We start from the raw sequence: 24,539 nt of genomic DNA, 5'->3' as shown, positions 1-24,539 counted from the left end.
AACATCCTGGTGGTTACTATTGGCCAGAAACTGAAGTGAAATAGTCAGATAAATACTGTGATTGCATGAGCAGACCAGAGGCTGGGAATCTTGTGGCGAAAACTTACCTCTTGACTCCCCAAAGCCTGTCCACCTTCTACAAGGCACAAGTCAGGATTGTGATGGAAAACTCTCCCATTGGCTGGATCAGTGCCACTCCAAAAGTTGTTTTGTAGTCCCTGTTCTTTCTCTTCCTGCAAATTCCAGGCAATTTCTTTGAGCTGAACTGGATCATGACTTCTTTGAGTGAACCTGGGCTTTAACCCCTTGTATACCATGACAAAATGAAAGAAACAAATACTTAGCTGAAATTTAGACAAAAATCTGATTTTTTGTTATTGGACCAACCAAAACACACAAGTAAATCCATGTAAATTCCATAAGTAGAATTTAACGTACATATTATTTCACTTGAACAACGGAGGCTGAGAGGCGAACTGATAGAAGTTTACAAAATTCAGAGAGGCATGGATAGTCAGCGTCCTTTTCTCAGGGTAGAAATGACACTAAATAGGGGACATGGGTTCAAGGTAAAAGGGTGAAAGTTTAAAGGAGCTGTACGAGGCAAGTCTTTTTTACACAGAGGGTGGTAAGTGTCTGGAATATGCTGCCAGAGGAATGATAGAAGCAGATACAGTAGCAATGTTTAAGAGGCACCTTGACAGATACAGGAATAGGCAGGGAATAGAGGGATATGGACCACGTAGAGGCAAAATGTCTTTCATTTAGAAAGTTATAGAAACCCTACAGTGCAGAAGGAGGCCATTCGGCCCATCGAGTCTGCACCGACCACAATCCCACCCAGACCCTACCTCCACATATTTTACCCGCTAATCCCTCTAACCTACGCATCTCAGGACTCTAAGGGGCAATTTTTTTTTAACCTGGCCAATCAACCTAACCCGCACATCTTTGGACTGTGGGAGGAAACCGGAGCACCCGGAGGAAACCCACACAGACACGAGGAGAATGTGCAAACTCCACACAGACAGTGACCCGAGCCGGGAATCGAACCCGGGACCCTGGAGCTGTGAAGTTGTCGTATGTTGGCGCAGGCTAGGTGGGCTGAAAGGCCTGTTCCTGTGCTGTACTGTTCTTTGTTCTTTCTTTGTTCATAATTTTAAATGGACATAATGTTAATCTTCATGAATTTTTCTGTCATTCTTTAATTTTACGTAGTTCTCCATAAAGATAATGTTTCCATTTCCACTTTGGCTGCAATTTGCAGTTCAGGTGAAAGTGCATTAGTTTTACAAAGTGAAGTTATGGTTCAAGTTTCTGCTCAAAATTATTTGCATAACCACAAACGTGGACGTTTCTGTGAACTTCAGCAATTGGCAGCATAATAGAACATAATTTTCTTTTTTCATTCCTACAATAGAAAATATTCCTTGATGTATTTCAGTGTGGTAACCTGGTCCAGTTTGAGTAATGCTGCTGTAAATGATTTACCATAAAAGAGTAAGCATTTTCAATAAGCATCTAGCCCACCCCCAGTAAGTAAGATGATTTTTATCCACTGAAATTGACTTTTCAACATTGCACAGACCAATTTACTTGTTTCATTGGTGTACAGTAGTCAGTTTCTGAGCTTATTTTTTGATATGTAAAACATTTAAAAGATAACCACTAGTGCCTTTTGGGCCAAAAAACAAATAACTTGAAGGGCTGCAAATGGATGTTCTTATTGGCAGCTCAGCAGGCTTATTAATTTAGTCAGGGACGTAACTGTTTTTGTGCAAGGGACCTGCTTCCCGTTCAATCCTTATGGACAGTTGCAAAAGTTTGCAGAAACCCTATTGTCTGATTTGAATACGCAACTATCCATAGAACTTGCTGTGTAACACACTTGAATAGGGAATGAAAAGTTTGGTAAGGAACCAAAACTCAGAACTCATGCAGCTCACCATTAAAGATTATAATGGAGGGAAAACTTGGACTAATTATGGGCATCACTGCTCCCATTGATATTGAAAGAATCAAGGTCCTATTGTAGGAGGTGCACAAAAGAGGCACAAAGTTTGGGGCTGATGGCTCTTCATGCAGTAAAAGTACATTTGCAAACTGCATGCAGCAAAGTCACAAACTGAGTGAATGTAATCATCCAGATCCATTGTAAGTAAAAGTAAAGTATTCCCAGATGACCATAAGGTTATTAGACAACTGATAATAGATCCAGACAACCAAAAATGATCATTCCAATATCACCCAATAGTGGCTTTGTTTTTTCCAGAGGTTAAATGCAAAATTCTCAATACTTAACTGTATCTGAGCTGCTTTTCATCTTCCTGAGGGGGAGAGCTAACTGGTTGTGAGTTTACCTGAGGACCACCACAACCCAGACGAGGGTCAAGAAGGTGGGCCTTTATGAATAACGTCAGCCGGTACGGGAATTGAAATGATGCTGTTGGTATCATTTTGCAGCACGAACCAGCCGTCCAGCCAATTGAGCTAACTGACTGCCTGATCCCTTATAACTGGCCAGCGGTATCAGAGGGAAGTGGAACAGCTCAGATACTGTAAAATAATGAGAATTTAGCATTGAACTTCTGGAAAAACATAGACAGTACTGTGTGATATTGGAATGATTATTTAGGGGGACCATAAATTCCATTGAACCATCTTGCCAGAACGTGAAAGCTAATGCAGTCTCAGTGTATGCCAGACATATGGTCATTTATCTTCCTCTGCTTGTCTGTAATCTACATTATCAATAACTCCTGTGACACTACTGTCCTTGTTTACTTTGACTGTGATGAGACTACTGTAGTTTTTCAGTTGACAGCTGATCTTTCTTCTTTTCAAGTCTTGTCTGAAAGTCTTGGTGATGGGAGATTACATAACTTCTAGCCCGACAAGTTTATCTTTTGGACAAGATAGTTTGTCCAATGCAGCTTTGAGAGTGGACATGTTGTACTCATATCAAATTAATTTTGGCACATGGCAAACTAAACCCCTTGTCATGGAAGCATTTTTACTTCTTGGCTTTTTGAAAGGATTGTGGGCAACACTATCAACCCATGTATCATCCCACTGGAGTAGAGCTTCAAAATATCACTAAGGAGGAACAAAATAAATGATTTCATGTTACGTCTGAGCAGAAAGGCAAAGCTACCTCGTTACAGATTATGGTTTCCTTTATAATGAAGATAAATCTTTACCTGAAAATTTAGTAATAATTATCTTTGTAGTAGTATCTCAATTTAATGCCTGACATCTACCATCATCGTCTCCACACAATTAAATTAGTACTTTTACGTCTACCATCATTGTCTCCATACAATTAAATTAGTACTTTACTTGTAATTATGTACCAGAGAAATACAACCTCCTGAATTCTCTTTAATTGTCTTCCAAGATGATCTTTCACTGTTACATTGTCCTCTTGTGCATCCTTCTAAACTATTCAAGTACATCAATTTTCATCATGGCTCCTAATTCTGCAGGTATTTGATAACCCTATTGGATTGTGTGGGAAGAAGCCATTTGATGATGGGTGGCACTTTCCACTTCAGCAGAGGTGTGCAACAGGTAGTAGCAGACAGCCACCTTTAAATGCCCCCTTTCTGGTTTTCCCCACCATTGAAGTCAATGGAAGGAATATTATGTGTGGTGTCTGACATGATGTGGAGATGCCGGCGTTGGACTGGGGTGAACACAGTAAGAAGTCTCACAACACCAGGTTAAAGGTAACCTGGTGTTGTGAGACTTCTTACTGGTGTATGACAGGCAGGCAATCATTCCACTACCAATTATTTTACACCCTAATTTTCATTCTAACCTATGGTTTTCCCTATTAATTGTTACCTGTGTGTGTGAGCTTTGTAAGAAGTTTAACAACACCAGGTTAAAGTCCAACAGGTTTATTTGGTAGCAAAAGCCACACAAGCTTTCGGAGCTCTAAGCCCCTTCTTCAGGTGAGTGGGAATTCTGTTCACAAACAGAGCTTATAAAGACACAGACTCAATTTACATGAATAATGGTTGGAATGCGAATACTTACAACTAATCAAGTCTTTAAGAAACAAAACAATGTGAGTGGAGAGAGCATCAAGACAGGCTAAAAAGATGTGTATTGTCTCCAGACAAGACAGCCAGTGAAACTTTTACCATTAATTCTAGGGTATGAGCTGTCCTGATAAAACTGCTTTCACTGGGTATGTAAAGAATTCCAGAACTTTGACTCCATGACGGTGAAGATGGAGTGATATATGCTGCCATGTGTCATGGAGTGGAACTTGGGCATGGTGGTAGTCTCGTAACATTGCTGCCTTTGTCATTCTGACTGATAGATGTTTTGGGGCCCAGAACTGCTGCCAAAATAAGCTTTGTAAGTTGCTGCACTGCATCCTGTTGATAGTCCAGTTACTACAGGGTAGATAGTTAGTCCAGCAGAGCTGTGCTGATGAAACAAACTGTTCTACTCTGGATGGTGACAAGCTGTGAGTGTTAATCACATTCCTGACTTTTGCCTTTTAGGTAATTGAGATGTTTTGAGCAGTGAGAGGAAAGCCATTCATTGCAGAGTATAGAGCCTCTTAGCCATGTTGTTGATTCAGTTAAACTTCTGGTAGACCACCAAGACATTAATGCTGAGAAACACAACGATGATTCAGAGTGAAGGTTAGGATGATATACTTGGATATATTCTGTTTTTAAGTCAAAAGCAAACACAACAGTCAATAAAACAGAGCATCACAATTTTGCCCAATTATTGGTGAGATGGCATGAGCTTAATAAATCAGCGGTTTAATTGATAAAATATAAGAGATACTTCTGCCTGAATTGTTATTTTATGTGCAATATTTCAAATTATGTTTGATGGTAGTTATGTTTCTCAGTCTTGCCTAAGGCCTTAATATAACATTTGATTTAGCCTTAAGGTTTTCCTGCCACACATTTCTCTCCTCAGCATGGCTCCCTCTCGGTGAGTGGAGTTCCTGCCAGGAACTCGCTCTGCATAAATAATCAGCCCAACGGGTCAGGATCAATGCAGAGTTGAAACATTGATCGTATGTCCTGCCCCATAAAAATCTTGCAACTGTGCATAAATTCAGGTCAGTCTCTTGTTAGTGCAACTTTGTAATTGAGATGGAAGAATGAATATCAGTTTCACCAGTTACGAAGATTAAATGGACCTCTCAGAGATTTGACTGGACATTCCTGACCATTATCCTGATCTGATCTATTAAACATTAGTAAGTATTTAAATCTCAGTTTGTAAAAGTGTTCAGATTTTTACCATTGCCAGGCTGAATACCTCAACCAAGGTGACTATTTTTATAGAAAACAAAATCCATGTGTTAGTGCTTTTTTGAAAAAAACAGAACAGGTTCCATAACTGTGCAGATTTACTTAATTATTGTTTTTGTTTCTGATTTGGAGATCTGAGGAAGAATTTTGAACAAGAACCATTAGGGAAGGAGGTTCCATTGGACCAAGAGGTTTTACTTCATTGTCGTCCCCCGGAGGGTATACCATCAGCAAAAGTAAGTAATAGCATTGTTCTGTGATCCTACCAGAAGCAGCCAGATAAGTAAATAGAAACAAACTCAGGCATTAGAACCTACTGAGTATTTTAATGTTCCCCTTAAATGATAATTTTGAAAATGGGTTCGAGAGACAAACATGGCTCGTCCACAGTAATCGTAAGAAATAGTAATAAGTATGAAACCATCTCACACAAGAAATTAAATGCTACATTCACATTCATGCAACTAAAAAGTTTAAAGTTTATTTATTAGTCACAAGTAGGCTGACATTAACACTGCAATGAAGTTACTGTGAAAATATGTAATCAGAGCAGAGATTTACTGAATGCAGCTTTGTGTCACTGTACGGAAGGAAATGCTTTTGCAACATTAACATTATGTTAAAATAGATTTTGCACCAACAAACTAATTTATTTTTATGCCTATCTAAGATTTCAATGTCTATGAGATAGAATTTTCATAGAGTTGTCCTGATAATAGCTTTGGCAAAAATTCTGCGGAAATGGTAGGAAGCCCATTGACACAATTTCTCCCGGGTTTTTGCCACAATAGCAAGAGAACAGGAGGACCCAACTGGTAAGTTCAGGTGTATGTTTTCAATCACTTTCAAGTACTTGGGTCCTTTTAGCATAAATCTATCTATTTCTTTGCACTGACAACTCTATAGTCCATAATCTTGTATTATTTCCCCATAGCCATATAAATGGTTTTCCTCTCCCTCTTTTGTAAACTAGATTAAAAAGTGAGCTGTTGAAAGTTCTTTCTCCCTTATCCTCAAGGGAATCATCATGCTGTTAATTATTAAGGAGTACATTTCCTCTTCTGCCACTGTTGTTCCACATATCAAAGCAAACATCCAATCACGTTACCCCTACTTAGCCACATTAACACCCAGATGGTTAAAATAAAAATCTATCTTATTTTCTCTAACAATGAGTTGTGACATTTATAATTGCCTATCAATGCATTGATTCATAATTAAACCCTAACTTTAAACCTGTCTGCCACCAGGCGGGGTAGCTAGAAGGATCCTGCTTGTGTCCCCACAACATTCCCGCCCATCACAACTTCGTCTCCTGAATTTTTGAGACTATGGAAGGCCGTCACATAAAAAATAACATGTCAGGATAAAATGGCATAACTTTGGCACCTGTTAAGCTTGAAATGTGGAATTGGCACACAGCCTCCGAGAAACTTGATACCCCTTGCTAGCTCTTTCCTGTTCCAAATCCATTTTGTTTGTTGCTTTGTGCGGCTCCATTTCTTATTATAGCTCTGTAAATACACTGGATTTAAACTTTTCTTCCTATTAGTTTAATTTTTTTTTTAGCTTGGCACTGCCTTGCACCTGATTGTTGACCTTGGTTGCTTAACTGTATAAGTTGAGTCTTTGACTTTGGGGATATGTGCTGATTTTGTAGAACAGCAAGAAAGTTTTTGAACTCAACTCGGTGATTATTTTTAGGTTTATTCAGCTCAATTGAACAGTTCAGGCCAGCTTGTTGTGCTCAGTTCATTACTCATTCCTTTGAAATTTGTCTTTCTTAAATTTAAATCATGAATTGTGACTCACCCTTTCCTTCCACAAAGCAAATATCAAATTCAATCATCTTATATTTACTATTTGCAATTAATTCTGGTTTGTTACTCATCACCATATCGTGAATAACCTGTTGTTTTATTGGTCTTAAAACAATGGATGGTAGCTTGTGAACTTATTCCAGCTGTCAGCACCCCCCCCCCCCCACCCCCCGCCCCACTTTAATGATGTTATCAACTTGTAATGGTGCAGTAACACACGCAGTGATCAATGTTTCTGTGCTTGTCGGGTTATTTTCCAACTGCATTTTGAAACCTAAAAATCAACAGTGTTTTAAAGGACTAACTATACCATTAAGTGCAATTCAATCCACCCCAGCGACTAAAGGAAGACTTTCTGTTGGTTCATATTGTAATGATACTGTGCCTTTAAGAAATGTGTTTTAACATATTTCTTGTAAGGGGTATGTTTTAGAATTCAGCTCTGTTTAAATAGAGTCAATTTGTCTGCATCATGCAGATTGCATGCTTCGAATGCAGGCTAATAATTGATCTTAGCTAAAAGGGATGTTTGTTTTAATCTGAGCTAATGCATTTTTAGTTATTTTTGGTTTCTCCCCCGGAGTTTCAGAGTAAGATTTTGATTAGGTTGATTGACAAGCGACAGAGTCATGTGCTAATGGGAGAAGCTAGGGTCATAGGGAAAGGCAGGCAGTTTCTACATGGTTCTTAAAGAAGCAAGATGTGTCTTTGTCTCTCTCTCTCTCTCTCTCTGGAGGCTGCGGTTTGAGTGTCAGAAGACAGGTATCGCTCTGCCTTTCTCTCTCTCCAGAAGCGTTCAAAGGCTCTGGGTCTGTTAACAAGTAAAAACACGTCTGCCTGTGTAGTTTGATAACTGATTTTGAAGAGGAATTTAAGGCTCGAAGAGGAATTTTGCTTGAATTGGAACTAATGGACATTGGTTACCAGTTAAGAATTGTTTCTTGTCATTTTTAAGTTTTTCAATTGGTAAAAGTTAAGCTAATTAATTTGTTATAGTTAAACTGTATTGTTTAGATAAAGTTTGTTTTGATAAAAGCTTCCTTGTGTGTCAATAGAATCTCATCTGGAGTGAAACACCTTATCATCAAATTAATGTCAAAATAAAAAAATAGTTGTGATCTAGTCCTCCTTGTACAGGATGGAACCTGTACAAGAAGGACGGGTTACACCTGAACTGGAGGGGCACCAATATCCTGACTGGGAGGTTTGCTAGTGTGGTTCGGGAGGGTTTAAACTAATGTGGCAGGGGGGTGGGGATCAGAACAATAGGTCAGCAAGCGTAGAGACTGGGGACAAGCATGAGGCCAAGACAAGGCTACCTAAGAGGAAGAGCAATCTGGGGGAGGATGAACTCAGTGGGCCTGGAGGTCTGGAGTGCATCTGCTTCAATGCAAGGAGCGTAACGGGCAAGACAGATGAACTTAGAGCCTTAATGCATGCGCGGAACTTGGATGTGGTTGCAGTGACAGAGACTTGGTTAAAAGAAGGACAGGACTGGCAGCTGAATATTCCGGGATATAAGTGTTTTAGGCGAGACAGAGGAGGGGCTAGAAGAGGTGGGGGAGTAGCAATACTGGTTAGGGAGCATATTACAGTGGTACAGAGGGTGGACAATTTGGAAGGATCATGTAACGAGACACTGTGGGTAGAGCTCAGAAACAGGAAGGGCGCAGTCACTATGCTGGGGGTATACTACAGGCCTCCCAACAGCCCACAGGAAGTTGAGGAACGGATATGTAAGGAGATTCTGGACAGGTGTATAAAAAATAGGGTTGTTGTAGTGGGAGACTTTAATTTCCCTCATATAGACTGGAAATCCCTTGGGGCTGGGGGTCTGGACGGGGAGGAATTTGTAAAATGTGTCCAGGAAGGTTCTTTGGAACAATATGTTGATAGTCCAACTAGAGAGGGGGCTATACTGGACCTAGTACTGGTGAATGAGCCCGGTCGAGTCATCAAAGTTTCAGTGGGGGAACATGTGGCGAACAGTGACCACAATTCTGTAAACTTTCGGATAGTCATGGAAAGGGATGAGTGTTGTCCTATGGGTAAGGTGCTGAACTGGGGGAAGGCTAACTACAGCTGGGTTAGGCAGGATTTGGTGGCTGTTGATTGGGAGAGACTGTTTGAGGGTAAATCCACATCTGGCATGTGGGAGTCTTTTATGGAGCAGTTGATAGGAGTGCAGGGCAGGCATGTGCCTGTAAAAAAGGACAGGAAAGGTAGGATTCGAGAGCCGAGGATAACCAGAGAAATTGGGGGTCTAATCAAAAAGAAAATAGAGGCATACATAAGGTCCAGGCAGCTAAAAACAGATGAAGCACTGGAGGAATACAGAGAAAGTAGAAAAGAACTCAAACAGGGAGTCAGAAGGGCAAAAAGGTGTCACGAAATGTCCTTGGCAGACAGGATTAAGGAGAATGCCAAGGCATTTTATACATACGTTAGGAACAAGAGGGTTGTCAGAGAAAGAGTCGGACCTCTCAAGAACAAAGGAGGGGAATTATGCTTAGAACCCAAGGGAAGTAGGTAAGATCCTAAATGAATACTTTGCATCAGTATTCACAAAGGAGAGGGACATGTTGATTGGTAGTGTCTCGGAGGGATGTGTAGACACGTTGGAACAAATCTCAATTACAAGGGAGGAAGTGTTAGGTGTTTTAGGAAGCATAAAGGTTTACAGATCCCTAGGGCCAGATGGCATCTGTCCTAGATTACTGAGAGAGACAAGAGATGAAATTGCTGGGCCTCTAACAGAAATCTTTGTTTCTTCATTGGACACAGGTGAGGTCCCAGAGGATTGGAGGATAGCAAATGTGGTCCCATTATTTAAGAAGGGTAGCAAGGATAACCCGGGCAATTATAGGCCAGTGAGCTTGACATCCGTGGTAGGGAATTGTGGGAGAAGATTCTTAGAGATAGAATCTATACACATTTAGAACTGAATAGTCTCATTAGCGATAGACAACATGGTTTTGTACGAGGGAGGTCATGCCTCACGAATTTGGTTGAGTTTTTTGAGGAGGTGACAAAAATGATTGATGAGGGATGGGCCGTGGATGTCGTCTACATGGATTTTAGTAAAGCATTTGACAAGGTCCCTCATGGCAGGCTGGTGCAAAAGGTTAAATCTCACGGGATCAAAGGTGAACTAGCTAGATGGGTACAGAACTGGCTTGGCCATAGAAGACAGAGGGTAGCAGTTGAGGGGTCTTTTTCTGATTGGAGGTCTGTGATTAGTGGTGTTCCGCAGGGCTCTGTACTGGGACTTCTGCTGTTTGTGTTATATATAAATGATTTGGAAGAAGATGTAGGTGGTCTGATTAGTAAGTTTGCGGACGACACAAAGATTGTTGGAGTTGCGGATAGTGATGAACATTGTCAGAGAATACAGCAGGATATAGATAGGCTGGAAAATTGGGCAGAGAAATGGCCGATGGAATTTAATCCAGATAAATGCGAAGTGATGCATTTTGGTAGATCTAATGCAGGGGGGAGCTATACAATAAATGGCAGAACCATCAGGAGTATAGACACACAAAGGGATCTGGGTGTGCAAGTCCACAAATCCTTAAAGGTGGCAGCACAGGTGGAAAAGGTGGTGAAGAAGGCATATGGCATGCTTGCCTTTATTGGACAGGGCATAGAGGATAAAAGTTGGCATATGATGTTGCAGTTGTATAGAACTTTGGTTAGGCCACATTTGGAATACTGCATCCAGTTCTGGTTGCCACATTACCAGAAGGACGTGGAGGCTTTGGAGAGAGTGCAGAAAAGGTTTACCAGGATGTTGCCTGGTATGGAGGGTATTAGCTATGAGGTGAGATTGAGTAAACTAGAGTTGTTCTCCCTGGAAAGGCGGAGGTTAAGGGGCGACCTAATAGAAGTTTATAAAGTTATGAAGGGCATAGACAGAGTGAACAGTTGGAAGCTTTTTCCCAGGTCAGAAATGACAAACATAAGGGGTCACAAGTTCAAGGTAAGGGGGGCAAGGTTCAATACAGATATGCGGGGGATGTATTTTACACAGAGGGTGGTGGGGGCCTGGAATGCACTACCAAGCAAGGTGGTTGAGGCAGACACGTTAGGATCATTTAAGACTTATCTAGATAACCACATGAACAGACGGATGGTCTAGTTAGGAACACATGATCGGTGCAGGCTTGGAGAGCTGAAGGGCCTATTCCTGTGCTGTATTGTTCTTTGTTCTTTGTTCTAGTCTAACTTCAAAATATATCTTGTGGTTTCTGATCTGGTCACTAGCAAGAACACACTGAGCAATATTATTCATCAAAGACATGTACAAGTTCCTGCCACTCTTAAGCACAATACTCATTGTAATGTTCAGTTACTAGGCCACCCCTATCAGAGTGATAAGTACCAGCCCAAAAGAAAAGAAAATTGTCATGAAAAGGGACAGAGTCCAGACTTTATAGTCAACTGCAATCTGTTACGAATGACATTCAACTGAGGAATTTGAATTGTTACCTTCATGGAGTTCACGAAAGCCATGACTTTGACTGGGGTATCGAATGTTTTTGTCCCATTTTTGAATGTCATGGTCAGTATGGCAGGATACAGTGGGGCATATTGTGTTCAAATGGATTTCAGTTGTCTTATAACTTTATCAAACCCCTGGTGACTTTGCTGTATTGCCACTGAAAAACCTTGAAAGAAAAATATCTTTACTCCATCATAGAGCAAGGCACCACACATCTCGTGGCCTCCATCACTTTTTGGCGATGTTTGAAGTTATGAAAATGGATAATTATGGGCCGGGGTCAGCAGTTGTCCTTCGGCCTCAGAGCATGTAAACAGTGTGTCCTTTCTAATCTAAACTTTGTTTCTCTCTTGAGAAAGCATGGTAGACAGCTCTCAAAATATTTAAGTGGGAGTTCAACCTCCGCTCCTTCTGGCAAACATTTTTCCTCCGACCTCAGTTCTATAGTGTGGTGGACCTCAGTTGTGCCTTTGTCCTATATGGACCACCGTTGTGTGTGCTTGTCATACCTGGACACATCCCCTTCCAGTTTGGGTCCTCCCCTCGGCACCTAGTATAAAGGTGGCTGTCTCCTCTCCCTTGTTCAGTCCAGGTTGGTTATATATTGGAATCTGCTCCTGATTCTGTTGTGAATAAAAGCCTACACTTATATTGGCATATCGGTAGTCTTTCGCCTTATTGATAGCGCATCAATTTTATTCACAACAGTTACTAGTATGGAGCAGTTTCTAAAACCCGACAAGTTAGCATTAGACCCTCAAGAGGTTGGAGCCTCTGATAAATTTGATCATTGGTTGGACTGCTTCAAAGCATTCGTCGCCACCGCTACGGCCATCGACACCGACGCCGCTAAACTCCACGTGCTCCGCGCCCGGGTAAGCGAAGCTGTCTATGGAATCTTCCGGGACGCTGCTACTTACGTGGACGCTATCGAACTCCTAAAAGGGCAGTTCCGAAAGAGCCCTAACGTGGTTTACGCCAGACACCTCCTAACTACCCGCAAGCCGCAGCCAGGAGAATTGTGCGCCTAATTTCTGCGCGCCCTGCGGGTTCTAGCTCGAGCTTGTGACTGTAAGGCTGTTACAGCAGCTCAGAACATGGAGGACCTGATCCGCGACACCTACGTTGCGGGCATTGAGTCTACATACATCCAGCAGCGTCTGCTGGAACAAGATGACCTAGATCTCCGGAAAACGGCCACGATGGCTGAAACATTAGAAGCGGCCTCCCATAATCTCGGGTCTTACCTGGCATCCCATTCCACCGACGGCTCCACCACGACGGCTGTTCCGGCAGGGCCCAAATGTTACTTTTGTGGCCTACCTAAGCACCCTCCGCGTCGCTGCCCAGCAAAGGACGCGATTTGCTCCGGATGCGGTAAGCTAGGCCACTTTATCATAGAAACCCTACAGTGCAGAAGGAGGCCATTCGGCCCATCGAGTCCGCACCGACCACAATCCCACCCAGGCCCTACCCCCACATATTTACCCACTAATCCCTCGAACCTACACATCTCAGGACTCTAAGGGGCAATTTTTAACCTGGCCGATCAACCTAACCGCACATCTTTGGACTGTGGGAGGAAACCGGAGCACCCGGAGGAAACCCACGCAGACACGAGGAGAATGTGCAAACTCCACACAGACAGTGACCCGAGCTGGGAATCGAACCCAGGACCCTGGAGCTGTGAAGCAGCAGTGCTAACCACTGTGCTACCGTGCCGCCCCAAACTTTGTTAAAGTCTGCCGAGCGAAGCCGCTTCCGAAGCCTCGTGGAGCCATGTGTGCTCCGCGGGCGCAGCCATCTTTGATGCAAGCGGCGGCTGCGCGCGAATCGCCATCTTTGATGCGGTCACCGGAAGTGCGGGAATCACCATCTTTGATGCGGTCACCGGAAGTGCGGGAGTCGCCATCTTTGAAACTGGCATCAAGGCGAGCTGAGCAGGAAGCTTCATCCGTGACATCATCAGACTGCGACGAAGATGGATTCTTCTTTAATTCAACGGTGGCATCGATTTGCTTGGACCAGTCGCAGCCTCATCAACTCTCCAAGTCAATAATGGAGATCAAGGTAAATGGTTATGCAGAAAACTGCCTGTTTGACTGTGGGAGCACAGAAAGTTTTATACACCCTCGCACAGTGCGTCAATATGCCCTTCCCGTGCGACCCTGGAGCCAGACCATCTCCATGGCCTCGAATTCCCAGTCAGTGGAGGTCCTCGGGTGCTGCTTGGTGACGGTGACGGTACAGGGCACAGTCTACGAGCGTTTTCGGCTCCTCGTGCTGCCGCGACTCTGCGCAGCTGTACTGCTGGGGTTAGATTTCCTCACCCATCATAGGAGCGTCATCCTGCAGTATGATGGCCCTTATCCCCCACTCTCCGTCTGCCAGGCGCCGTCACGGCAGCGCCCCTCGCGCACCACCTGCAGTCTCTCGACCCTCAAGATCACCCCCTCCCCCCCTGTTATTTGATAACCTCACCCCGGATTGTAGGCCTATAGCCACCAAGAGTAGGCGCTATAGTGCGGATGACCGGGCCTCCATTCGGTCCGAGGTACAACGGTTGCTCCGGGAAGGGATTATCCAGGCCAGCATCAGCCCCTGGAGGGCGCAAGTGGTCGTAGTTAAATTGGGGGAGAAACACCGCATGGTGATTGACTATAGCCAGACCATAAACAGGTATACACAACTCGATGCGTATCCTCTTCCCCGTATCGCGGACATAGTCAACCGCATCACGCACTATAGGGTTTTCTCGACGATCGATTTGAAATCGGCTTACCACCAGCTCCCTATCCGCTCGGAGGATCGCCCATATACTGCCATTGAGGCGGATGGCCGCCTCTACCAGTTCCTCCGAGTCCCCTTTGGTGTCACCAATAGGGTCTCAGTCTTCCAACGGGCCATGGATCAAATGGTAGACCAGCACGGGCTACGGGCCACTTTCCCGTATCTGGATAACGTCACCATCTGCGGCCATGACCGGCAGGATCATGATGCCAACCTACAAAAATTCCTTCGTACGGCCACTCTCCTGAACCTCACATATAATGAGGCGAAGTGTGTTTTCCGGACACGCCGCCTCGCCATCCTTGGGTACGTGATAGAAAATGGTGTCCTTGGCCCCAACCCAGCCCGTATGCGTCCCCTTATGCAGCTTCCCCTTCCTTCTACCCTCAAAGTACTGAGGAGATACCTGGGCTTCTTCTCCTATTATGCCCAGTGGGTTCCCCATTACGCAGATAAAGCCCGTCCGCTCCTAAACTCGACCTCTTTTCCCCTGGCGGAGGAGGCCCGTCGGGCCTTCGACAACATCAGAGCGGACATTGCGAAGGCCGCAATGCACGCTGTGGATGAATCCATCCCATTCCAAGTGGAAAGTGATGCGTCTGACTTTGCCCTAGCTGACACCCTTAACCAGAGGGGCCGTCCGGTGGCCTTCTTTTCCCGGACCTTACAAGGCCCTGAGATTCGACACTCCTCGGTCGAGAAGGAGGCCCAGGCCATCGTGGAAGCCGTCCGGCACTGGCGCCATTATCTCGCGGGCTAACGATTCACCTTAATTACGGACCAGCGGTCAGTTGCCTTCCTGTTTAACACCAGGCAAAAGGGCAAGATTAAGAATGACAAGATCTTGCGGTGGAGAATTGAGCTCTCCACCTACAGATATGACATCATGTACCGGCCCGGGAAGCTCAATGAGCCACCAGATGCCCTGTCCCGTGGATCATGTGCCAGCGCCCAACTAGACCAGCTACAGTCCCTCCATAACGACCTCTGTCACCCGGGTGTCACCAGGTTTTTCCATTTTGTCAAGTCCCGTAACCTGCCCTTCTCCCTTGAGGAAGTCCGGACGATTACCAGGCAATGCAGGGTCTGCGCTGAGTGCAAACCGCAGTTCTACCGGCCAGGTACGGCGCACCTTGTAAAGGCCACTCGCGCGTTCGAGCGCCTTAGCATTGATTTTAAAGGCCCCCTCCCCTCCTCTAACCGCAATGTTTATTTCCTGAATATCATTGGTGAATACTCACGTTTCCCTTTTGCCTTCCCCTGCTCGGACATGACCACGGCTACAGTGATTCGGACCCTGAACAAGCTCTTCACCCTGTTCGGCTTCCCAGCCTATGTCCATAGCGATCGTGGGTCCTCTTTCATGAGTGACGAGCTGAGGCAGTACCTGCTCGCCAAAGGCGTTGCCTCCAACCGCACCACGAGCTATAACCCCAGGGGCAATGGTCAGGTAGAGCGGGAGAACGCAACCGTCTGGAAGGCCGTTCTATTAGCGTTACGGTCTAGGGGCCTTCTAGTCAGCCATTGGCAAGACGTCCTTCCGGACGCATTACATTCCATTAGGTCACTCCTGTGCACAGCGACCAATACAACCCCTCACGAGCGGATGTTTTCGTTTCCCAGGAAGTCCTCCTCGGGTACTTCGCTCCCGGATTGGCTGATGTCCCCGGGGCCCGTCCTGCTTCGGAAGCATGTCCGGACCCATAAGGCAGATCACTTGGTCGAGGAGGTCCAATTGCTCCACGCTAATCCTCAATATGCTTACGTAGCGTATCCTGATGGGCGGGAGGACACGGTTTCTGTCCGTGACTTGGCACCCGCGGGTGCCCCTGAGGTCACCACGTCCTTCCGCCCCACGGTCCCTGGTGTCGTCCACTCGGAGACTGCTGCGCCTCTTCCTCCCTCAGTCCCTGTCCCCAATGTAGTGCGCCCTGAGCCTGTTGCGGCCCCCCACTCCCCAGCTCCGGTTTCCACTGTTCCCCATATGCCACTAGGGCCACTGCTCACTCCTCTCGCCCCTGTGTACAGCTCGCTTGAGTCGCCGGAGCCGTCGCCACGCAGTACCCGACGACTGGACGGGACGACGGGTCAGTCCGCTTCACACCACCTAGCGCCTTCTCTTGACGCTCACTGTACGGAGCCTGGGCCGACATCGCTCCCTGCTCGGACGACTCTGCGACCTGCACTACAGGTGATGGCGGATCAAGACACCGGTTCGTCTGGACTTGTAATATTGTTTCCGCTTCACCCCCGTGTTGTTTTTTTTAAAGGAATGGGTGAATGTGGTGGACCTCAGTTGTGCCTTTGTCCTATATGGACCACCGTTGTGTGTGCTTGTCATACCTGGACACATCCCCTTCCAGTTTGGGTCCTCCCCTCGGCACCTAGTATAAAGGTGGCTGTCTCCTCCCCCTTGTTCAGTCCAGGTTGGTTATTTGTTGGGATCTGCTCCTGATTCTGTTGTGAATAAAAGCCTACACTTATATTGGCATATCGGTAGTCTTTCACCTTATTGATAGCACATCATATAGATTGTCTGGACATTCCGACATATTGAGCAGTTACCTTTCCATGGATTGCAAAAGCGCCTCGACTGAGAAAGTTGCATTTCCCACAGTAAAAATTCTCTCCTCAGCTTCATCAAACCTTTTACCAGTATGCTGCAATCCTATATCATGAACACTGATATTTTGCACTAATAGACCAAGTTTCTTATCAATCCCCTTGATAATATTTGCAGTCATCAGTTGAGGGGTTGACTCCACCTTAATTGCCTCCAACTGTTCTTTCTTGTTGTTGGTTTTCTTAATTTTTCTCAGCACTTTGTCAGAAAAATTTGACCAAAAGTCTTCCAGGGATATAATATGGAGTTTTCACTCCGAATTTACTGAGTATGAGCACAATAAATACTAGGATTTCGGGCTGAATAGTGCCAGAGTTCACATCGGAACACAACTATTCCTGTGCTTGCATCACGTGACCCCGTCAATTATCTTTTTACCTTCAATTTGCATAGCACAGGCAGGGTTTCGATGTGTCGACCTGTCTGCTAACCAATATGATCCTGTGGACATCAATGTGCTTTCTCTTCCCACGAGTTGTGCGGACACTGCGACTGGATGTCACACGCGAAACAGTCACACGGGAGGATGGACTTGAGGGGAACAAGTCAACAAACCTCTGGGTTTGATGGGCCTCACAAGTCTCAAAATGAATATAGTTGAAATAATATTTTAATAATTCTTTGCTGTTTTTGATAATCTGCAATCTTCTGACCTGTCGCCCATCTTTGTACAATTATATGCTTTTTCTTAAAGTTTGATGCTATCTTTTACCTTTTTAAATCAGCACAGATTTTGGATCATAATCTAAACTGAATTCTTAACATATATTTACATTATAATTAATAAAACCATTGTTGGTGACAAATATTTGTTTTAACAGCTTCTAAGGATAAATTTGGTGAGGTGTGCCCATGCAGATCCTTGCTTGAATAAAGAGCTAATCAAAGAATTGGCTCCAGAGTGGAGCATCTCAATTCACCTACTTCCAGAAATCTGGTGGTGAAATGAATTGCTAGAAAACGTTAGGGCGGCATGGTGGCACAGTGGTTAGCATTGCTCCTCACAGCGCCAGGGATGCGGGTTCGATTCTGGCCTGGGTGACACTGTTGAGTTTGTACGATCTCCCATGTCTGCATGAGTTTCCTCCGGGTGCTCAGTTTTCCTCCCACAGTCCAAGGATGTGCAGGTTAGGTGGATTGGCCATAGTATCCCAAGATGTGTAGGTTAGGGAGATTAGCAGGGTAAATACATGGGGTTACTGGGAAAGGTAAGATGCTCTGTCAGATAGCCGGTGCAGACTTAATAGGCCAAATGGCCTCTTTCTGCACTGTAGGGATTCTAAGATTTTGTTCTGTTCTATGATTCTATGAAAACTGAAAATGCTTGCCTCTGCATCATTTCTCCAGATTAGCACTGGGACTGCTGTTTTGTAAAATTTATCCTTTTTTGTCTGAATGGAATTCACAAAATTTGTTTTGGAAGGTGGAATGGTTGAAGAATGAAGGTGTGATCGACCCAACTCAAGATCCAAACTTTTACATTACCATGGACCATACTTTGATCATCAAAGAAGCTCGACTATCAGACACAGCAAACTACACCTGTGTGGCAAAGAATATCGTAGCCAGGCGCAGAAGTGGAAGTGCAGCTATAACAACATACGGTAACAAGATTTTATGTTTTATGAAAATTTGCCTGTTTTATTTGAGAATAGAACTTTAAAAGTTATAATTGTTGAAACCTTGCGTATCATGCTATCAAATATAAGCTTTATGAGTATCTTGTAAGCTGTTCACATGAACAGATGCAACTTAAAGTTAGCATCATCACACCTGTCAAAAGTATACCATTTCCTCTGCAGCTTGCATTATGCAACTGTGTGCCCTCTCGTCATCACTAACCTGTTTGACTATCCTGAAATTGCAAGTATTCCAACACAAAAAGACTACTAGATATTTGGAAATTCCTCAGATTAAAGGTGCTGAATGTAAGAAATAAGAGTGAGAGTAGGCCAACCGGCCTGTTGAAGCTACTCTGCTATTCAATAAGATCATGACTGACCTGATTAAGGCCTTAACTGCCCCTCTTAACCATTAACTCACTTGCCAGCCAAAAATCTACCTAACTTAGCCTTGAATGTATTTAATGACCCAACCTCTACTGCTCTCTAGGGAAGTGAACTCCAAATACTAATGACCTTCTGAGAGAAGAACTTCCTCCTCATCCTCCTCACCCATATTTTGAAACTGTGCTCCTTAGTTTTAGATTCCCCCACAAAGGGAAACATCCTCTCAGCATCTACTCTATCGTAAGTATAGGCCGAGCCTGCTTTGCCTTTCCTCATAGGACAAATCCCTGAACTCAGGAATCAGCTAAGTAAATCTTCTCTGAACTTCTTCCAATGTAAGTAGGTCACTCTTCCAATGTAAGTAAGTTTGCATTTGGAATACTGCGTCCAGTTCTGGTCACCACACTACCAGAAGGACGTGGAGGCTTTGGAGAGAGTACAGAGGAGGTTTACCAGGATGTTGCCTGGTATGGAGGGGCTTAGTTATGAGGAGAGATTGGGTAAACTGGGGTTGTTCTCCCTGGAAAGACGGAGGATGAGGGGAGACTTAATAGAGGTGTATAAAATTATGAAAGGCATAGATAGGGTGAACGGTGGGAAGCTTTTCCCCAGGTCGGTGGTGACTTTCATGAAGGGTCATAGGTTCAAGGTGAAGTGGGGGGAGGTTTAACACAGATATCAGAAGGACATATTTTACACAGAGGGTGGTGGGGGCCTGGAATGCGCTGCCAGGCAAGGTGGTGGAGGCGGACACACTGGGAACGTTTAAGACTTATCTAGATAGCTACATGAATGGAGTGGGAATGGAGGGATACAAAAGAATGGTCTAGTTTGGACCAGAGAGCGGCACAGGCTTGGAGGGCCGAAGTGCCTGTTCCTGTGCTGTATTGTTCTTTGTTCTTTGTCAATACCCTGTGTGGTCTCACCAATGTTCCGTACTGTTGTAACAAGACTTCCCTACTTTTATACTCCATCTCCTTGCAATAAATGTATTCCATTTGCCTTCCTGGTTGTACCTGCACAAGGACTTTTAACCTATCTTTGCAGACTTTTTGTATTCTCCTCACAACTTACTTTCCTACCTGTCTTCATATTGTCAGAAGATTTGGCTACCATATAGTCGTCTATTCATCCCAGTCAATGTAAGTTGTAAATAGTTGAGGCCCCAAAACTGATCTCTGGGGCACTCCACTGGTAGTAGTTCACCATCCTTAAAAATGACCATTTATCCCGAATCTCTGGGCGGGATTTTCCTCCTCCTCTTGGCACATTTCGCAGTGGCCGGAGGAGGCGAACCACTCATTGGCGGTGGGAACTTATGGTCCCGCCATTGTCAATGGGGTTTGCCATTGAATGCGCACCCTTTGCTGCCAGGAAACCCATGGTATAAACACCAGCAAAATTTTGGCATCAGTTTTAGTTTAGTTAGCTAGTCCTCCATTATTGCTAATGTATCAATGACCCCTGTTAATACATTGATCTTACTGTGCTCAGCTACAATATCGTCTAATGATACTGCACATATATATTTGATATTTTTTTTTAAATTTGAGCTGTTTTAATTGATAATGCATGTTCTGAATTTGAATGTGCTACACTTATATTCCTGTGGTTCAATGGTGTTATTTGTTCAGCTGTGTTAGAGAACTGTCTTTTGGGTAGCAGCTGACTGGCAATGCTATATATTTATGAATAACCTGAGGATGTAGTACTAGTACCACCTTGTGAAATGAATTGAATGTTTGAGTCTTTCGTACCTCCAGTGCTTTAATTTCCCCAAAGTTAAACCTTGGAATCTTTTAGTGAGGGAAGGCCTGACACGAGTTGATAAGCTGTTTTCTTTCATAATAAGATTAACATGATCATTAGTATCACGCTCACTTTATTCAAACAGCACAATTTATCTTCACTGATGGTAAAGCACACAAAGCGTTCCACATGTTCCTTACATCAATGGATTATCTTCTTTGGTTTAAACGAGGTGAATTCTAACAGTTGCTGCAACATACGTGACCTCTTCACCTTGGCAAAAGTCGTTGCAGCTTTTTTTCTGAAAAGACCCAACTGCTTGTCCATCCTTCTGTTCCAAGAAAACTGTTTGCCAAGCAGTGTCTTGGGGGCTGGATTTTATGGTGCACAATGGTTCCCGTACCCCTGGCTCAAAAGGTTGTGGGCATTCTGCCCAGGATCCTGATGGTTGCCCCACAGCAATTTAAATTTGGCCACAGCGTTAATTGCTTTAATGCGAGATTTCTAACCCTTTCATAGAATCATAGAATCCCTACAGTGCAGAAAGAGGCCAATCGGCCCATCGAGCCTGCACCGACAACAGTTTCACCCAGGTCCTAGCCCTGTAACCCCACTTATCTGCTCTGATAACCCCCTGACACTAAGGGGAAATTTAGCATGGCCAATCAAGATAACCTGCAGATCTTTGGACTGTGGGAAGAAGCCAGAGCACCCAGAGGAAGCCCATGCAGTCACGGGGAGAAATCCACACAGACAGTGATCTGAGGCCAGAACTGTACGTTCATGAACCGTGTCTCTTTCGAATCATGACAGACCTGATGGAACAGCATCTCCGGAGACTCCCTTCACTTAGCCCTTTGAGTTGTCTGGTTGGTTCTGTGGGAAACTAAAGGGGAACCCTTGTAGAATTTGAATCCAAAACCTCTGGGTTACTCGTGCAGGACTGTAACATTTGCTACCATATTAATCCAGCTTTGCTCTGTGGTGCTGTGAGGCAACAGTGCTAACCACTTTCCCAGGATGACATCCCACCTTAAGAGAGCTGCCGGGGTGGCATGGTGGCACAGTGGTTAGCACTGCTGCCTCACAGCGCCAGGGACCCAGGTTCAATTCCAGCCTCGGGTGACTGTGTGGAGTTTACACATTCTCCCTGTGTCTGCGTGGGTTTTCTCTGGGGACTCCGGTTTCCTCCCACGCTCCAAAGATGTGCGGGTCAGGTTAATTGGCCATGCTAAATCACCCCATAGTGTCAGGGGGATTAGCAGGGTAAATACGTGGGGTTACAGGACTAGGGCCTAGGTGGGATTGTTGTCGGTGCAGGCTCGATGGGCCGAATTGCCTGCTTCTGCACTGTTGGGATTCTATGATTCTAAGCCTGTAGTCCCAGCAGTGGAGTTAATGAGAGCGCTGGCCACTACTGGAATGACAGGCAGCCTCACCTTGCTGAGTAGACAAAGTAAGTCAGGTTGGGGGTCTTGGTGAGAGGTGAGGAGGGCTGGATTGCCAGTTTCAGGGAACTAAGGAGGTAGATTAAAATGGTGGATAACCTTTTGGGGAATACCTCCGATGGGCCCGGGAGCTGCACAGAATGACCCCCACCTCTCCCTTGCCTGACACCACCCATGTAGTCAAAGCTGCTAAGCTTCTCACGCGGCATATGCCTCTCCAATTGCAGGTAATGTACCGGCGGTGGTGGGGTAAGGACCTTATATGATCAACACTTAACCACCTAAAAGCTTCAATAGGCCCAAGCGCAGGCGGATCGTCTGACTCCTCCCTCATCCCCGGGGGCGGGTGGGCAAGCAGCAGGTAGGCCACACACTGGACTTTACATTCCTCCAACGCACCCCTTCCTGCCCCCGCCACCACTTTCAAATCTGCCAGTGGGGTCGCATTAAATCAAATCCTGAGGGCGGAATTTTCCTATCTCGCCCGCCGCGGGAATCATAGTGGGCGGGGGCAGACCGTGCAAATTGACCTCAGGAGCAATTTTCCAATCTTGGGGCAAGCGCGGCCGGAAAATCCCGCTCAATTGCCTTCTTACCTCCCTCTGTTTGTAGGAAAAGGTGTCAAAGCTGTTCTATTCTGATGGGAGTCGGGTATTTTTTAATATCTGAGACGATCTAATGAAATTCTAATTAAAGTCATTGGGAAACAATATAAATGTTGCTCTTAGAAAGTCTAGATGCTAATCCTGCACTTCGAGGCTGGGCATGTAAGTTTCCCCAGCACAGGGTGGGCACAACCCCATTTTGCCAATTTGCTGCCAGGCTCAACAGATGCAAACTCCCTTCTGTATCTTTAAAAACTAGACTGTCATGAGGACACCAGTGATCAAAATTCCCCTAAATTCACTCAAGCAGCATGCAATGTGCATTAGGAAGTCAGATGCACACTAGATACAGATAAGGAAAGTAAGCACATCAAACCACACTGCCATGGAAAACAGATGAACATTAGATTTTTATGGATCTGAGAGTCTTTGGATCATCAAGTGGCAGGTTGTAAATATATTTTGAACTGTATTTACAAAAAAACCTTTCTCTTTATCACTGTCTCTCGCACAGTTGCCTCTTATATCTCTCACTTGCCAAGATTTCAGGAAAAAAAATAACATTCTAGAAGAGCGGAGGAATATTTTGCCTTTGTCTATATACATAAACATTTTCCATGATCAACCTGAATTTGGAAAAATCAGAACTATAAATTCTCAGTGAACGAGTACAGACCACACAATTGGTTTGAAATGTTATCTCTGTAGAAAACCTGCCAGTGACTTATGTCCAGTCAGTGCCTGCTGCCAGCAGCATAAAATGATAGAATAAAAATAATTTGCTCATCATCACCATTAATGCCAAAAATGTAGCTGGCACACTCACTGCCCATTTTAAAACACACCCTGATTATTGCCATGTTATAAACAATGTGAATGAAGTAACCAGATACAGCAAATTGATCATTTTTATTTATTCCAGACTATAGTAGAATCATGTACATCAGAAGAACAAATCACCATTTAGACCACACAATTTTACCTAAAATGCAATCATTTAGAAACATAGAAACTTAGAAACTAGAAGCAAGAGTAGGCCAATCGGCCCTTTGAGCCTGCTCCGCCATTCAGTTTGATCATGGCTGATCATTGAATTCAATATTCTGATCCCCCTTCCCCCGCCCCCATATCCTTTGATCCCTTTAGCCCCAAGAGCTATATCTAATTTCTTCTTGAAATCAGACAACGTTTTGGCCTCAACTACTTTCTGTGGTAGTGAATTCCACAGATTCACCACCCTCTGGGTGAAGAAATTTCTCCTCACCTCAGTTCTAAAAGGTTTTCCCCTTATCCTCAAACTATGACCCCTAGTTCTGGACTCTCCTACCATTGGGAACATTCTTTCTGATTCTACTCTGTCTAACCCTGTTAGAATTTTATAAATTTCTATGAGATCCTCTCTCACTCTTCTAAACTGCTGGGGAATATACAAAAATGAAGGACAGGAAAACGACAGCTGACCAATCAAATCTGTTTCAAACAATCATGGTGCAACTTATCACAGAATCATAGAATCCTCACCACCGGTGTCCCACAAGGCTGTGCCCTCAGCCCCTTACAATACTCCTTATACATCTACGACTGTGTGGCCAAATTCCTCTCCAACTCGATTTTCAAGTTTGCTGATGGCACCACCATAGTGTGGCGAATCTCAAAGAATGATGAGACAGATTATAGGAAAGAGATAGAGAATCTGGTGAACT

General features: G+C 44.5%; 1 protein-coding gene across 1 annotated transcript in view; it reads left to right on the top strand.

The window, feature by feature from the left end:
- The window catches only part of unc5a (unc-5 netrin receptor A), a 250,888-nt gene that overhangs the window by 69,826 nt on the left and 156,523 nt on the right, over nucleotides 1-24,539 (top strand). The window contains exons 3-4 of the mRNA XM_078231465.1: nucleotides 5,424-5,527; nucleotides 18,449-18,629. Coding sequence (XP_078087591.1) covers nucleotides 5,424-5,527; nucleotides 18,449-18,629 — 285 coding nt within the window. The remainder of the gene's footprint in view (nucleotides 1-5,423; nucleotides 5,528-18,448; nucleotides 18,630-24,539) is intronic.

This window comes from Mustelus asterias, chromosome 16 (genome assembly GCF_964213995.1).
Source record: "Mustelus asterias chromosome 16, sMusAst1.hap1.1, whole genome shotgun sequence".
In the NCBI taxonomy this organism is placed as follows: Eukaryota; Metazoa; Chordata; class Chondrichthyes; order Carcharhiniformes; family Triakidae; genus Mustelus; species Mustelus asterias.
The sequence above is the reverse complement of the archived record's forward strand: the minus strand, read 5'-3'. Positions and strand labels throughout refer to the sequence as shown.